The 17,155-nt window shown below is 40.3% G+C and overlaps 1 protein-coding gene across 1 annotated transcript in view; it reads left to right on the top strand.

Annotated features, from left to right (window-relative positions):
- Window positions 1-17,155, top strand: part of GALNT8 (polypeptide N-acetylgalactosaminyltransferase 8) — a 57,422-nt gene that overhangs the window by 26,981 nt on the left and 13,286 nt on the right. Inside the window, 3 exon segments of the mRNA XM_023232402.1 lie at window positions 1,438-1,621; window positions 2,351-2,548; window positions 3,065-3,179. Of these exon segments, the coding sequence (XP_023088170.1) occupies window positions 1,438-1,621; window positions 2,351-2,548; window positions 3,065-3,179 (497 nt within the window).

Raw genomic sequence — 17,155 nt, forward strand, 5'->3', positions numbered from 1 at the left:
ATCTCCTGGGCTCAAGCACTCCTCTACCTCGGGCTCCCAAAGTGTTGGGATTACAGGCATGAGCCACCATGCCCACTATGGTACTTTTCTCTAAGTTGAGGAAACAGACACATCCAATGGGAAGTGACACAGAATGATGTAGTGAGTGAATTAGAATCTAGATATTCAGGTTCAATAGCACCTCCTGTGGATTACTGACTAAAAGTAGTGCCTGGGTAGGTGTAGAGACTGGCCACCTTGGCTACCCCAGCTCACTCCCAGAGGAAGCAAACAGCCTTAGATGGACTGGCTCTGCTTAGCACCTTCAATAATTGAGACAATCACTCTTGAGTGCAGCAGATCTAAAATGGGGTAAATTTTACTGCCACAGTCACTTAGGTGTTGATTCCAGGTCTTGATCACTCTGGGTATCACAAATATGCTCTTCTTTTGAGAGAGGAACCATCAAGAATCTCATTCCTTGGCTATGGGGAGAGAGGAGAGGAAAGGGAGGGAGGACTTAATAAACTCAGCCAGATACTCACAGAGTTCTTGAGACAGTGTGTTCTGCTGGCTAAAGACAGCATAGGTTCATATCCAGGGCATACCACTTACTAGATATGTGACTTGGAAAAGTTTTTAAAACTCTTTGTGCCTCAGTTTCTTTATCTGTAAAGTAGGGATATTGTAGTGCCTACCACATGAGATACTTTCAGAATTAACTAAATTTTATCAACGAGTAACTCAGAGTCATTTGGTTAGATATTTTGCATACTGTTCAGTGATTTGCATGAAAGTTGTTTTCTTACATGTGAGGAAGTTGGCGGTAGGCTGAGCCCAAGAACAAAGCCACAGACAAGCTTTATTAAAAGAGAGGGAAGAAAACTACCTGAAAACAATCTGGGAATAGTGAATCTTGTTTGCATAATTTTTGGGCTAAATTTACTAGCTAGAAGCTGGCAAAGAGATTAATCTGTGCATTCTGTCCCAGTTGGTCCTTAAGTAGGTCAACTGGGAATATCCAAAACAAAACAATTTTAGTCATGTATGGATTCTCTAGAGTCTTGAGAGTTTAGCTATGAAGATGTTCCAGGCCTTCCTGCAGTGTTTTCCATCAACGTGTGCACCTTGGGCTAGATCTGTCCTACTCATTCTCTCAAGAACTCCTTCATGTGAAAAAGCACTTATAACAGTGCCTGACATGTAGTAAGCAGTATTATCATGCTAAGATAGTTTAACTGTGAGGGAAAGGAAATTAGGAATGGTCACAGTACACCTCAGGTGAAAGGGAGAAGACAGGCAGGTGCAGGGGAAATACTACTTATTTTCTAGCTGACTCTTGGAATTGCCCATTTTATGCTGGAGGTAGTCCAGTCACGATTATATGATAGTATAAAACTTTTGTATCACATTGATTGTTGCACGCAGAATTGCTACAGGTGTGCACTTGATTGACAGGAGAACTAAAGGTACACTTGGATGAGAAGATTAAGCTTTACAACCAGAAGTATCCAGGACTACTGAAAATAATACGACATCCTGAGAGGAAAGGTCTTGCTCAAGCCCGCAACAGTGGCTGGGAAGCTGCCACAGCAGACGTGGTCGCCATCTTGGATGCTCACATTGAAGTCAATGTTGGGTGGTAAGGCTCAAAGAGGCTGATTCTTCTCGAGAGGGCAGAGAGGAGACATTGTGCATGTACAGAACACAGGACAGGATACTGTGGACATAGGGAAAGTCAGCACCGGGCCTTAAATAAAGGGACTCTCCAAAAGAGCATGCTTTTATGCAGGCATTTTGCTTGGCTAAGAGAAGTAGCATGGTAGAGAGTACTGACAGTTGAATCATAACTCTGACTTTGCCAAATACTTTGTGAATTTGAGTAAGTCACTTCGCTTAACTAGACATTGTGTCTTTAACTGTAAAGATGAGGAGATTAGCCTTTGGTTATTTTAAAGGTTTTTCCCCAGCCCTGAAATTACATAATAAAATAAAGAGAACTCTGTTCTTTAGAGAATGTGGAGAATCAGACAAGAAAGAAGCATCATCTTGGAAACAGGGAGAACCAAGAGATAACGTAAATTCAAGGAGTAATATACATACTGATAATGCTGCTTCACAACAGCCTGGGGATGCTACTTGGGTACTAATTTCAGACCTGTTCTTGACCCGGGTTGGCTGCTAGCAGCTTCAGCTATCCTGAAAGGTACAGAGATTCTCTGGACTCTGGAGAGTTCTACTCACAACCCAGCACAGCCTAAATGGAGGAGATACTCAATGTCAGGGCAAGGTACTTGAAACAGCTTTATCTGCTGTCTCCTACTGCTTGTCCTCATACCCAAGCTGGGCTTGCTGCACACTCTTCTTCTAGGGCAGAGCCAATCTTGGCTCGGATTCAGGAAGACCGCACCGTGATTGTGTCTCCTGTGTTTGACAACATTCGTTTTGACACCTTCACACTGGATAAGTATGAACTGGCAGTTGATGGGTTTAACTGGGAACTCTGGTGCCGCTACGATGCACTGCCACAAGCCTGGATTGATCTGCATGATGTCACTGCCCCAGTGAAGTAAGTCTAAGGAGGTTCAGGGAACTTGAGTAGCATGTGGGAAGCAGGAATGAACTGCATGGATTTTGTTTATCTTTGGTGGTAGTACTTGGGGTGACATGGAAGGAGGGGAGGGGATGAAGTGAAGGACAAGGGATAGAAGGAAAAAACCCCAATAAGTCATCCCAGTTAAGAAATCATAGACACTTTGGGATATTTAGGGACTTTCAGGCAAAAATCAAGCAAAATATTAAAAATTTTGGAAAACATTTTGGCCATTTCAAGCATTAACTGGCTATGAAGTAAGGATACTTAGATGAAAAAGATGTAATTTCAATGTATTTTGAGAAGGGTTATGATAACACAGTGGGCCAGGGAAAGCTGCATGCGCTTAGTCCAGCCTGAGAGTTTAGGGAAGGCCTTCATGTTAAGAACAGACTTAAGTAGAGTTCTGAAGCCCAGATACTCATTGAGCGTCCCACCCCTTGCCTCCGCTCCTCGTGGAGAGATGAATGACTCTTGCTGTGTGCTCTGTAGGAGTCCTTCAGTCATGGGCATCCTGGCTGCTGACAGGCACTTCCTGGGAGAGATCGGGTCTCTGGATGGTGGAATGCTCATCTATGGAGGAGAGAACGTGGAGCTTAGCCTGCGGGTGTGTACATTTCCCTTCTCTTTATGGGACAAAGCAGAAAGGGGAATAATAGAAAGGTAGTAGGACCCCTGGACTCCTAGAACAAGGCTGAATGTCTTTGGCTTAAAGGTGGATACATTCTCATGTTTCCAGGCTATTGGGCCAAGGACGGGGGACAATAGGACTTCTGGAGTGGACACTCCTGGTATAGCCCATATAATCCAGGAGGTGTGGGTAGGAAGGGGTCAAGTTGGGATTGAATAGATAGATGTCCCTATTTCACTTGAGGACTCTGGACATTTTTCAAGCATCTCCTGGGATAAACTTAACCTTGGAGCAGACAATTCTCTAGAAGGCCAAAGACAGCAAAAACAGGAGTGGGCAGCATGACCAGGGAATGCAGACATGTGGGCAGCCAGCCTGCTTCTGTACTCACAGCCAGAGCAGCTGACATGATAGCCTGAGTTTGTGCTGAGATATAGTCCAATCTAAGACAAAGAGCCAGGTTTTTATCATTATATGATTGAAATCCTCAATCCCGGCCAGTCACGGTGGCTCACATCTGTAATCCCAGAACTTTGGGAGGCTGAGGCAGGCAGATTGCTTGAGCCCAGGAGTTCAAGGCCAGCCCGGGCAACATGGTGAAACCTTGTATCTATTAAAAAAGAAAGAAAAAGAAAAAATGAATCCTCAAACCAGTGCTAGTTCTGACCAACTTCTGTGTGTCTGGAAAAATACTGGCTTCACACTTCCACAGTGATGCCTCTTGTCTGCCCCCGACTTCTTCTTCCCATGCTTGTTTAGATCACACGAACAACCTAAATTAAAATAAATGAAATTGTAAATTTTCGTGGGTGCATTGTAGGTGTATAGATTTAGGGTGTGCATGTGATGTTTTGATGTAGGCATGCAATGAATAATAATCGTGTCATAGAGAACGGGGTATCCATCCCCTCAAGCATTTATCCTTCGTGTTATGAACAATCCAATTACATTGTTTATTTTAAAATGCAAAATTAAATTGTTATTAACTATAGTCATCCTATTGTGCCATCAAATAGTAGGTCTTATTTGTCTTATTCATTCTTTGTAACTATTATTTTTGTACCCATTAACCATCCCCATCTCCCCCAGTTACCCTTCCCGGCCTCTGGTAACCATCCTTCTACTCTCTATGCCCATGAGTTCAATTGTTTTGATTTTTAAATTTCACATGTAAGTGAGAAATACAGTGTTTGTCTTTCTGTGCCTGGCTTATTTCACTTAACATAATAATCTCCAGTTCCGTCCATGTTGTTGCAAGTGACAGAACCTCCTTCTTTTTTTTAATGGCTGAATAGTACTCTATTGTGTACTACATTTTCTTTATCCATTCATCTGTTGATGGACACAGATTTCTTCCATATCTTGGCTGTTGTGAACAGTGCTGCAACAAACAAGAGTGCAGATATCTCTTTGATTTAGTGCTTTCCTTTCTTTTGGGTATATACCCAGCAATGGAATTGCTGGATCATATGGTAGCTCTATTTTTTTTTTTTTTTTTTTTTTTCCTGAGGAACCTACAAACTGTCCTCCATAGTGGTTGTACTAATGTACATTCCTACCAACATTAGTACAACCCAAGTGGACGAGGGTTCCCTTTTCTCCACATCCTCTCCAGCATTTTTATTGCCTGTCTTTTGGATATAAGCCATTTTAACTGGAGTGAGATGTTATCTCACTGTAGTTTTGATTTCCATTTATCTGATGATCAGTGATGTTGAGTATCTTTTCACATGCCTGTTTGCCATGTGTATGTCTTCTTTTGAGAAATGTCTATTCAAATCTTTTGCCCATTTTTGGATTGGATTATTAAATTTTTACCTATAAAGTTGTTTAAACTCCTTATATATTCTGGTTATTAATCCCTAGCCAGATGGGTAGTTTGCAAATATTTTCTCCCATTTTGTGGGCTGTCTCTTCACTTTGTTGGTTGTGTCTTTTGCTGTGCTTTTTAACTTGATGTTATTCCATTTGTCAGTGTTTGTATTGGTTGCCTGTGCTTGTGGGGTATTGCTGAAGAAATCTTTCCCCAGACCAGTGTCTTAGAGATTTTCCTCATTTTTTTCTTGTAGTAGTTTCATAATTTGAGGTCTCAGATTTAAGTCTTTAATCTATTTTCATTTTATTTTTGTGTATGGTGAGAGATACAGACCTACTTTCATTCTTCTGCATACGAATATCCAGTTTTCCCAGAACAATTTGTTGAAGAGACTGTCTTTTCCCCGGTGTATGTTCTTGGTACCTTTGTCAAAAATGAGTTCACTATAGGCATGTGGGTTTGTTTCTGGGTTCTTTATTGTGGTTCATTAGTCTATGTGTCTGTTTTTATGCTAGTACCATGCTGTTTTGGTTACTATAGCTCTGTAGTATAATTTGAAGTCAGGTAATGTGTTTCCTCCAGTGTTGTTCTTTTTGCTAGGCACGGCTTTGGTTATTCTGGGTCTTTTGCAGCTCCACATAAATTTTAGAATTGTTTTTTCTATTTCTGTGAAGAATGTCATTGGCATTTTGATAGGGATTGCACTGAATCCATATATTGCTTTGGGTTGTATGGACATTTTAATGATATTGATTCTTCCAATGCATGAACATGGAATATCTTTCCATTTTTTGGTGTCCTCTTCAATGTTTTTCATCAGTGTTTTATAGTTTTCATTATAGAGATATTTTTTACTTCTTTGCTTAATTCCTAGGTATTTAATTTTATTTGTGGCAATTGTAAATGGAATTACTTTTAAACATTTCTTTTCAGATTGTTCACTATTGGCATACAGAAATGCTACTGATTTTTAGATGTTGATTTTCCATCCTGCAACTTTACTGAATTTATCAATTCTAATAGGTTTTTGGTGGAGTCTTTAGGTTTTTCCAATAAAAGATTGTGTCATCTGCAAACAAGGATAACATGAACTTCATCCATTCCAATTTGGATGCCTTTATTTCTCTTGTCTAATTGCTCTAGCTAGGACTTCCAGTAGTACATTGAATAACAGTGGTGAAAATGGGCATCTTTGTCATGTTCCAGATCTTAGAGGAAAGGCTTTCAGTTTTTCCCTGTTCAGTATGATATTAGCTGTGGGTTGTATACGGCTTTTATTATGTTAAGGTATGTTTCTTCTATACATAGTTTTTTGAAGAGTTTTAAATCATGAATTGTTGTTGAATTTTATCAAATGCTTTTTCAGCATCAATTGAAATGATCACATGGTTTTTGTCCTTCATTCTGTTGATATGATGTTTCACATTGATTGATCTGCATGTATTGAACAATACTTGCATCCCAGGGATAAATCCCACTTGTTCATGATGAATGACCTTTCTAATGTATTGTCACATTCAGTTTGCTAATATTTTATTGAGGATTTTTGTGCCAATGTTCATCAGAGATATTGGCCTGCAGTTTTTCTTTTCTTTTCTTTTCTTTTTAATGTGTCTTTGTCTGGTTTTGGTATCAGGGTAATACTGGCCCCATAGAATGAGTTTGGAAATGTTCCCTCCTCTATTTTTTGGAAAATTTAAGTAGGATTGGTATTAGTTTTTCTTTAAATGTTCAGTAGAAATCAACAGTGAAACCACTGAGTCCCAGGTTTTCCTTTACTGGGAAACTTTATTACAGCCTTGATGTCACTACTTGTTATTGGTCTGTTCAGGTTCAGGATGTTTTTCCTGGTTCAATCTGGAACCAGGTTCATTGTGTCTAGGAATTTGTCCATTTCTTCTAGATTTTCCAACTTGTTGGAATGCAGTAGCTTATAGTAGCCAGTAATGTTCCTTTGAATTTATATAGTATTAGTTGTAATGTCTTTTTCACCTCTGATTATATTTATTTAGATATTCTCTCTTTTTTTCTTAGTCTGGATAAAGGTTTGTCAATTTTGTTGAACTTTTCAAAAAACCAACTTTTTGTTTCATTGATTTTTGTTGTTCCTTTTTTTTTTTTTTTTTTTTGAGATGGAGGGAGTCTTGCTCTATCACCCAGGCTGGACTGCAGTGGCACAGTCTCGGCTCACTGGAAGCTCCGCCTCCCAGGTTCACGCCATTCTCCTGCCTCAGCCTCCCGAGTAGCTGAGACTACAGGTGCCTGCCACCATGCCCAGCTAATTTTTTTGTATTTTTAGTAGAGATGGGATTTCACCGTGTTAGCCAGGATGGTCTCGTTCTCCTGACCTCGTGATCCTCCCGCCTCAGCCTCCCAAAGTGCTGGGATTACAGGCGTGAGTCACCATGCCTGGACTGTTTCAATGACTTTTTTGTATTTTTTATTTCAATTTCATTTAATTCTACTCTGATCTTTATTATTTCTTTTTTATTTTTTAAATTTCATTTTAAGCTCAGGGGTACTAGTGCAGGTTTGTTATTATCAGTAGACTTGTGTCATGGGGGTTTATTGCACAGATTATTTCATCACCTAGGGATTAAGCTTAGTCTCCATTAGTTATTTTTCCTGATCTTCTCCCTCCTTCCACCCTCCACCCTCCAAAAGGCCTCAGCGTGAGTTGTTCCCCTCTTTGTGTCCATGTGTTCTCATCATTTAGCTTCCCCTTAAAAGTAAGAGCATGTGGTATTTGGTTTTCTGTTCCTGTGTCAGTTTGCTAAGGATAATGGCCTCTAGCTCCATCCATGTCCTTGCAAAGGACATTATTTCATTTTTTATGGCTGCATAGTATTTGTTGGTGTACGTGTACCACATTTTCTTTATCCAGTCTATCATTGTTGGACATTTAGGTTGATTTCATGTCTTTGCTATTGTGAATAGTTCTACAATGAACATACATATGTGTGTGTCTTTATAATAGAATGATTTGTAATCCTTTGGGTACATACCCAGTACAGGGATTGCTGGGTTGAATGGTATATCTGTCTTTAGATCTTTGAATCTAAATCACCACAGTGCCTTCTACAATGGCTGAACTAATTTACACTCCCATCAACAGTGGACAAGCATTCCTTTTTCTTCACAACCTTGTGAGCATCTGTTATTATTTTTTTTTAATAATAGCTACCTGACTTCAAACTATACTATGGGGCTACGACAACCAAAACATCATGGTGCTAGTACAAAAACAGACACATAGACGAATGCAACAGAATAGAGAACCCAGAAAAAAGACTGCACACCTATAACTATCTGATCTTCAACAAACGTGACAAAAACAAGAAATGGGGAAATGATTCCTTGTTCAATAAATGGTACTGGGATAACTGGCTAGCCATATTCAGAAGATTGAAACTGGACCTCTTCCTTATACCATATACAAAAATTAACTCAAGATGGACTAAAAACTTAAATGTAAAACCCAAAACTATAAAAACCCTGGAAGACAACCTAGGCAATACCATTCAGGACATAGGAATGGGCAAAGATTTCATGACAAAGATGCCAAAAGCAATAGCAACAAAAGGAAAAATTGACAAATGGGATCTATTGGTTATTTTCTATTACAATTTTGGGTTTGGTTTCCTCTTGCTTTTCTAGTTCTTTAAGATTCATCATTAGATTGTTTGTTTGAAGTTTTTACTCTTTTTGATGTAGGCACGTAGAGCTGTAAACATCCCTCTTAGTACTGTTTTTGCTATAGTCCATAGGTTTTGGTGTGTTGTGTCTCTATTATCATTTGTTTCAATGGATTTTCCAGTTTCCTTCTTAATTTCTTCATTGACTCACTGGTCATTCAGGGGCATATTGTTTAATTTCCATTTGTCTGTATAGTTTCCCAAATTTCTCTTGTTATTGATTTCTAGTTTTATTTCACTGTCTCTTAACAGAGACAATGCTTGCTATTATTTTTATTTTTCGAAAGTTTTAAGACTTGTTTTGTGACCTAACGTATGGTCTGTCCTTGAGAATGATCCATGTGCTGAGGAGAAAAATGTGTATTCTGCAGCCACTGGATGAAATGTCTGTAAGTATGTATTAGAGACACTTTGTCTGTAGTACAGATTAAGTCTGATGTTTCTTTGTTGATTTTCTGTCTGGAAGATCTGTCCAGTGCTGAAAATAGGATGTTGAAGCCTTCCGCTATTATTGTATTGGGGCCTATCTCTCTATTTAGCTCCAATAATATTTGCTTTATATATCTGGATGCTCCAGTATTGGGTGCATATATATTTAAAATTGTTATAGCCTCTTGCTAAATTGACCCCTTTATTATTATATAGTGACCTTCTTTGTTTCTTCTTATAGTTTTTGTCTTGAAATCTATTTTGTCTGATATAAATATAGCTACTCCTGCCTTTCTTTGGTTTTCATTGGTATGGAATATCTTTTTCCATCCCTTTATTTTCAGTTTATGAGTATTTTTATAGGTGAAGTATGTTTCTTATAGGCAACAGATCAGCAGGTCTTGTTTTTTCATTCATTCAGCCACTCTATGTCTTGATTGGAGAGTTAAGTCCATTTACATTCAATGTTGTTATTGATAAGAAAGGACTTCTGCTATTTTGTCATCTGTTTTCTGGTTGCTTTGCAGTGTTTTCTTTCTTGTTTCTTTTTTTCCTGTCTTCCTCTAGTGAAGGTGATTTTCTCTGTTGATATGATTTAGTTTCTTGCTTTTTATTTTTTTGTGTATCTGTTGTATGCTTTTTTGGTTTGGGGTTCTCATTAGGTTTGCACTATCTTGTCACCCATTATTTTAAGATGATGACAGCTTAACACTATTTATATAAACAGACAACCAAACAAGTGGGAAAAAAAAGCTAATAAAAACTCTACACCTTGACTTCGTCCTCTGCTTTTTAACTTTTTGTCATTTCCATTTCTATATCTTACTGTACTATGTCTTGAAAAGGTTTTGTAGTTATTATTGTTGATTGATTCATTGTTTAGACTTTCTGTTTAGGATAAGTGTAGTTTATACACCACAGTTACAGTGTTATAATATTCTGTGTTTTTCTGTGTACTATTACTAGTGAATTTTACACCTATAGGTGATTACTTATGGCTCATTAACATCCTTTTCTTTCTGACTGAAGTACTCCCTTTAGCATTTCTTGTAGGATAGGTCTGGTGTCGATGAAGTCCTTCAGCTTTTGTTTGTATGGGAAAGTCTTTATTTCTCCTTCATGTCTGAAGGATATTTTCACTGTATATGTTGTTCTAGGATAAAAGTTTTTTCCTTCAACGCTTTACAAATATCATGTCACTCTCTCCTGGCCTGTAAGGTTTCCACGGAAAAGTCTGCTGTCAGAAAGTATAGGAGCTGCATTGTATGTTGTTTTTAGAATCCTTTCTTTATACTTAATCTTTGGGAGTTTGGTTATTAAATGCCTTGAGGTAGTTTTCTTTGGGTTAAATCTGCTTAGCATTCTGTAACCTTCTTGTACTTGGACATCGATATCTTTCTTTAGGTTTGGGAAGTTCTGTATTGTTGTCCCTTTGAATAAACTTTCTACCCCTTTCTCTTTCTCTACCTCCTCTTTAAGGCCTATAATTCTTATATTTATCCTTTTGAGGCTATTTTCTAGATCCTGTAGGCATGCTTCATTGTTTTGTGTTCTTTTTTCTTTTGTCCTCTGACTATGTATTTTACAAATAGCCTGTCCTCAAGCTTACTGAGTCTCCCTTCTGTTTAACCAATTCTGCTATTAAAAGACATTGACGCATTCTTGAGTATGCCAATTGCATTTATCATTTCCAGAATTTCTGCTTGATTCTTTTCTATTATTTCCATCTCATTGTTAAATTTATCTGATACAATTCTGAATTCCTTCTCTGTATCATCTTGAACTTCTTTGAGTTTCCTCAAAACAGCTATTTTAAATTTTCTGTCTGAATGGTCCCATGTCTCTCTCTAGGATTGGTCCCTTAGTTCATTTGGTGAGATCATGTTTTCCTGAATTATCCTGATACTTGTAGATGTTCTTCTGTGTCTGGGCATTGAAGAGTTAGGCTACTTGTTGTAAGTAAAGACTACTTATTGTAGCCTTTACTCTCTAGGCTTGTTTGTACCCATCCTTCTTGGAAAGACTTTCCAGATATGCAAAAAGACATGGGTGTCATGATCTAAGCTGTACCTACTTTAGGGGGCACCCCAAGCCCAGTAATGCTGTGGTTCTTCCAGACTCATGGAAGTGCCACCTTGATGGTCTTGGACAAGATCTGGAAGAATTCTCTGCATTACCAGGCAGAGACCCTTCTTCTCTTCCCTTACTTTCTCCCAAACAAATGGAGTCTCTCTCTCTCTGTTCTGAGCTACCTAGAGCTGGGGGTGCAGTGACACAGGCACCTCCGTGACCACCTCCACTGTGACTGCTCTGGATCAGACCTGAAGCTAGCACAGAACTGGGTCTCACCCAAGGCCTGCTGTGACCACTCACTGCATACTTCCTATGTTCCCTTGAGATCCTGGTGCTCTACAATCAGTAGGTGGCAAAGCCAGGACACAGGACACAGGCCTGTGTCCTTCCTTTCAGGGCCGTGTATTCCTCCAGGTCCCAAGTGGGTCCAGAGGTGCTGTCTGGCAGTCAGACACTAAAGTAAAATACCTTAAAAGTCTACCTCATGTTTTATTATATTGTGGCTGAGCTGGCACTCAAACCACAGGACACACTCCTTCCTACTCTTCCCTCTTCTTTCCACAGTTAGAGGCCGGTGCCACCACAGGCCCACAGGGAGTACTGCCAGATGACCATTCGTGTTCCCTTAGGGCCCAAGGACTCTCAAGTTAGTTTATGATGAATGCTGCCTGGCTTAGGACTCACCCATCAGGGAAGTGGGCTCCCTTCTGGCCCAGAGCACGTTCAGAAATGCCATGTAAGAGTCAAGTCCTGGAATCAGGGACCCCCAAGAGACTGCTTGGTGCTCTACCCACCTGTGGCCAAGCTGGTACCTAACGTCAGCAAGTCTCAGAGAGTCACCCAAGGCCCTCAATGTAGTATCGGGTATTGCTGCTAGTTGTTCAGGGTTCCAGGGCTTTTCACCTAGCAGGTGATAAATGCTGCTAGGACTGGGTCCTTCCCTTCAAGGCAGCGAGCTCCCTTCTAGCCCAGGGTATGTTTAGAAATGTCATCTGGTAGCTAGGGCCTGGACCGGGGACCATACAACTCTGACTGATTTCCTAGCCTGCTGTAGCTGAGCTGGTATCCGAGATGCAGTCGAAGTCCTCCTCACTTCTCCCTCCCCTCTCCTCAAATGGAAGGAAGGGGTCTCTTTTGGAGCTGTGAGATGTGCATCCTGGGGTTAGGGGAAGGGTAATGCCAGTACTCCCTTAGTGGCCCCAACTGGTGTTTCAGTAGGTTGTGTGGCCTGCCTCCCCACCCCCAATTCACTGTCTCTGGGCCCAGTTCAGCACTAGGATTCACCTAATAGTTGCCTAGACTGCCTCTCAGGCTTACTTAGAGACTCAGAGCGCTTTAGCCTGGTGGCAAGGTTTGTGGGAACTCAACGTCCTACTTCTGGGATCAGTGATTTCCCTGTGGCTGGGGCTGGTTTAAAGGCTCCCTCTTTGGGTGGGCAGCAGCTGAGTTTGGTTCAGTTTTCCTTTCTGCTCTAACAGGACAGCAGTGAGTTCAATGCCTCACAATTGCTGTGCTCTTCCTTCTCCAACACACACAAGTGCTGTCTACACCACGCTGAAGCTAGTGGGGATGGGGGAGGGGCAGCATCAGTGATTCACCACTGTCCTTTCTACCTCTTCAGTGCCTCTTTCAGCAATATCAAGTTAAAATATGAGTACTGTGAGTGTTCACCTGATTTTTGGTTCTTATGAAGGTGCTTTGCTTATGTAGACAGTTGTTAAATTCGTTTCCTTGTGTTCACCTGATTTTTGGTTCTTATGAAGGTGCTTTGCTTATGTAGATAATTGTTAAATTCGTTTCCTTGTCAGGGGGACAATTGGTGGAGCCTTCTATTCCACCATCTTGCTCCACCACCTCTCCCAACCTGAATTTTTGTGCTCTATAAGGGAATTCAGGACGCAAACCAAGAAAAATAGAGAAATTACAAGTGCAGATTCAAAATACGTCAGTGTGTTGGTTAACTCTTGCCAAAAAATGTCATGCGATAAATCAGTCCAAACTCAGTGCCTTAAAGCAACAATAATCAATTCTCACAGATTTGCAGATCCAGCTGGCTCGGCTGGAGTGGCTGTGTTCCACACATGTGTTCACTCTGGGGCTCAGGCAAATGTGGGATAGCAGCTACCTAGGACAGAAAGCTCTTCTTATGGTGTACAAGAGGGCCAATGGGACTGTGTGAAGTCTTGTAAGGCCTAGGTGTAGAAGTAGCAAGCTATTTCAGAGTATAAGTCACATGGCCAACCCTAAAATGGTGTGAAGAATTAGGGCCAATAAATTTTCATGCATCAGGATCAATTTAGAAGAGGTTTTGTGGATCAAATGTCATTTCCACAGTATCTCTTTTACCTTTTTGGCATAATCTTCAGGGCCTCATTAGAAGGGGCTGGCCTGTGGGTTTGTGTTTGTTCTTGATAGTTCATCTTTCATCTTTCAGGCTAAGGCTGAACTCTTAAAAGAGGCAATGGAAAGTAGTGGAAATTATACAGGTATTAGAGACAGACAGACTGAAGTCAAAATCCTGCTTTGCCACTCAAGAGTTAGTGTGCAACATCCAAGCCCTCTAAACCTTACCTCCTGCATCAAGCACCTAGTATGGTGAGTGATACATGGTTTACACTCAATAAATGTTTAATGGTAAAAGTGACAATAATAAGAATGTCAGGGTGGCATTGTAACAAACACTGACCCTGAGTTCTAATGCTGTCTCTACTAACTCACTGTGGACTAAGCTTCTGTAAGATGACCTTCTTTCCCCCTCCAAGCCCTGAAATTCTGGTCCATTGTGGTGTCTGGAGGAACAAAGTAATTTCCCATCTAGAGTTTATTTCATTCCACTCTCTTTAATTTCTTTCTAACTGAAACTGATGACCCCATAGCCATGTACTGTACCCAATAAGGACCCACTCAGGACTCCACATTTAATGTTAACAAATGAACTTTTGAGTCTTGTCTGGGTTATGCCTTAAGCCATAATAATTCTTTGGCAGAGAAAACTAACTTTTTTTGGATGGTGGTTAATATGGTTGGGCTTTGTGTCCCCACTCAAATCTCATCTTAAATTATAATCCACACAATCCCCACGTGTCAAAGGAGAGACCAGGCGGAGGTAATTGGATCGTGATAGGGGGTTTCCATCAGGTTGTTCTCCTGATTGTGAGGGAGTTTTCACAAGATCTGATGGTTTTATAAGTGTGTGGTAGTTCCTCCTGCATTCATTCTCCTTCCTGCCGCCTTGTGAAGAAGGTGCCTTGTTTCCTGTTTGCCTTCTTCCATGATCGTAATTTTCCTGAGACCTCTCTAGCCATGAAGAATTGTGAGTCAGTGAAACCTCTTTCCTATATAAATTACCCAGTCTCAGGCAGTTCTCTATGGCAGTGTGAAAACAGACAAATACAGTGGTCTGATCAATTTTCTCATTTGTGAAATGGAGAGAAGCATTTTGTTTTATGTACCTCATAAGAATGATGGTACAGTCACAATGTAATAATGAATTTGATATAATTTTATAAAGATATTAATTAGAATGCTCACTCAGCTTCTCTGACAGAAGCTAAAATAACAGAAGCTTCAACATGATAGAAATTAATTACTCTTTCCTATAACAATTTGAACATAAGCAGTTCAGGATTGATATGACAGCTCTAGGGTGATAGGGACCAAGACTTTTATTTTGTGGTCCTGCCACACTCAACACCATATTTGTATTCTAGCCAGTAGGGAGAGAAAAGGGGGAAAGAGAGAGAGCAAGCTCTTTCTTTTTAAGAGCACTACCTGAAAGTTGTGTATATTGTTTCTTTTCACATTCTATTGGCCATTACCTAGTCACATGGCCACACCTGTGTGCAAAGGAGTCTGGGAAATATAGACTTTAGTTAGTGGGTTATATGCCCAGGTGTTTCTTCTATAACTGGAGATGTAGAGCAGAATAGACTTTGGGAGTACAAGTAGTCTCTAACACAAAAAATATAAATGCAAAAATACTCTATGTATGGTACTTAGCAAAGTCTTGAGGATGACCCTAGTTACACTGTGGCTGGGTTTTCCTACCTACCAAAGCTTTAGGTGAATTCTCCAATTCTTCAACTTAGGACCCAAAGCCCTCATTATTTCTGAGTTCCTTATGCTTTGTTCTCTCCTTCTGCACCTAGGCTGAGTCTCTGTTTTCATTCTCCCAAACATACGTAAAACACTGCCATTTTAGTTTCTACAATACGTTCTATTTATTTTAATATTTTGTGATTTTTAAAATGGATTTTGCTTAAAATATAGGGTCATCTTTTCCCTTTTCTTTGGATCAAGCAGTTCTGCCCATATCCAGCTTCTTGGTTTGTGTGTGACTATTTGCCTTCTAAAGCTTCTAAGCACTTATTAGGATCTTTCTCCAGTAGCAGATCTTGAATATCAGAGCTGCATGGAGTGCTTTATTCTGACATCTAGTGGCCATGGCAGGGATGGTGCTCATCAATGTGTGTAAATGGAGATGATGGGTAGGAAAGGTGAAGAACGGAGATATGGGTAGGAAAGAAAAAACAGCATTTGTTGAGCACCTTGTTTATTTCGCACGCTGTGCCAGAACTGGATGTGTAACTTCCTGGGTTCACAATGCAGCTCTGTCATTTACTAGCTGGCAAACATGGGCAGGTTACTTAAAGGGAGATACCTGTATGGTGAGGATTAAATTTATGGAAAGTATTAGGACAATATATGGCACAAAGTAATATTATTATCATCAGAAGCTTAATGTCTGTGTGTGTGTGTGTGAGAGAGAGAGAGAGAGAGAGAGAAAGAGAAAGAGAGAGAGAGAAAGAAAGAGAGAGAGAAAGAGGGAGAGAGAGATGATGGAAGGAGTTTGGCAAGTGGGAATAAATTTTGAGAGCAGAGTTTGAAGACTTTTGGGCAAAGCTAATTATGGGCATTACTTCATAAATGGCGATCTTTTTTTTTTCTTTTGAAACAGAGTCTTGCTCTGTTGCCCAGGCTGGAGTGCAGTGGCGTAATCTAGGTTCATTGCGAGCTCCACCTCCCAGGTTCAAGTGATTCTCCTGCCTCAGCCTCCCGAGTAGCTGGGATTACAGGTGCACACCAACACACCCGGCTACTTTCTGTATTTTTAGTAGAGACAGGGTTTCACCATGTTGGCCAGGCTGGTCTCAAATTCCTGACTTCAAGTGATCTGCCTGCCCCGGCCTCCCAAAGTGCTGGGATTACAGGCATGAACCACCACACCTGGCCTCGACAATCTTGACTTTTAACTTGAATTTAAGATGTCTTATGACAAAGGTAATTTTTCTCCCTGAATTCATGTGAGGTGAAGACCTCCATCAGCTAGGAAAATTGGAGTAAGGTTATATTTGGATTTTGAATGTTTGGCTAGAGAGAGTAATAATATTTGAGTGCAAGCTGGATGTAACCTCCACATCATTCTGGGGGCCAATGAAGAAAGCCAAAGAAGGATAATGAAAGAAAATGTGTACTTCAGGCTATCTCAGAGGCTGCCATAACTGATTTCTTGTTATGTCATTTGATCCTGGTGACAGTCCAAAGAGTGGCTGTGCCCTTTTAGCAGATGAGTAAGTTGAGGGTCAGCTTTTTGCATCATTGCACACCTGGCAGCTGCAAAACACGCTAGCTGCCAGGTGTGCAATGATGGAACCAGAATTTGAACATAGGTCAGTCTGATTTCAAAGCCTTGCTTTTTTTTTTTTTTTTTTTTTTTTTTAACCTTCATTGTTCTGGGAAATAGGGTGTAAAGGAAGGGGAATCCAGGGTTTTAAGAATGGAGAAAAGGATGAAAACAATTTGAAAGTCAGATAATGAGAATGACTGCTCAGTTGGACACTCTTTTGGTAAGTTAACTGGACCAGTGGGGCCTGAGCTACACACTGTTTTCTCAGGCACTCCCACTGACATGAGTGTGCTAGGTTGCTAGCCACTGCTAT

Source organism: Piliocolobus tephrosceles, chromosome 10, assembly GCF_002776525.5.
Source record: "Piliocolobus tephrosceles isolate RC106 chromosome 10, ASM277652v3, whole genome shotgun sequence".
Classification (NCBI taxonomy): domain Eukaryota; kingdom Metazoa; phylum Chordata; class Mammalia; order Primates; family Cercopithecidae; genus Piliocolobus; species Piliocolobus tephrosceles.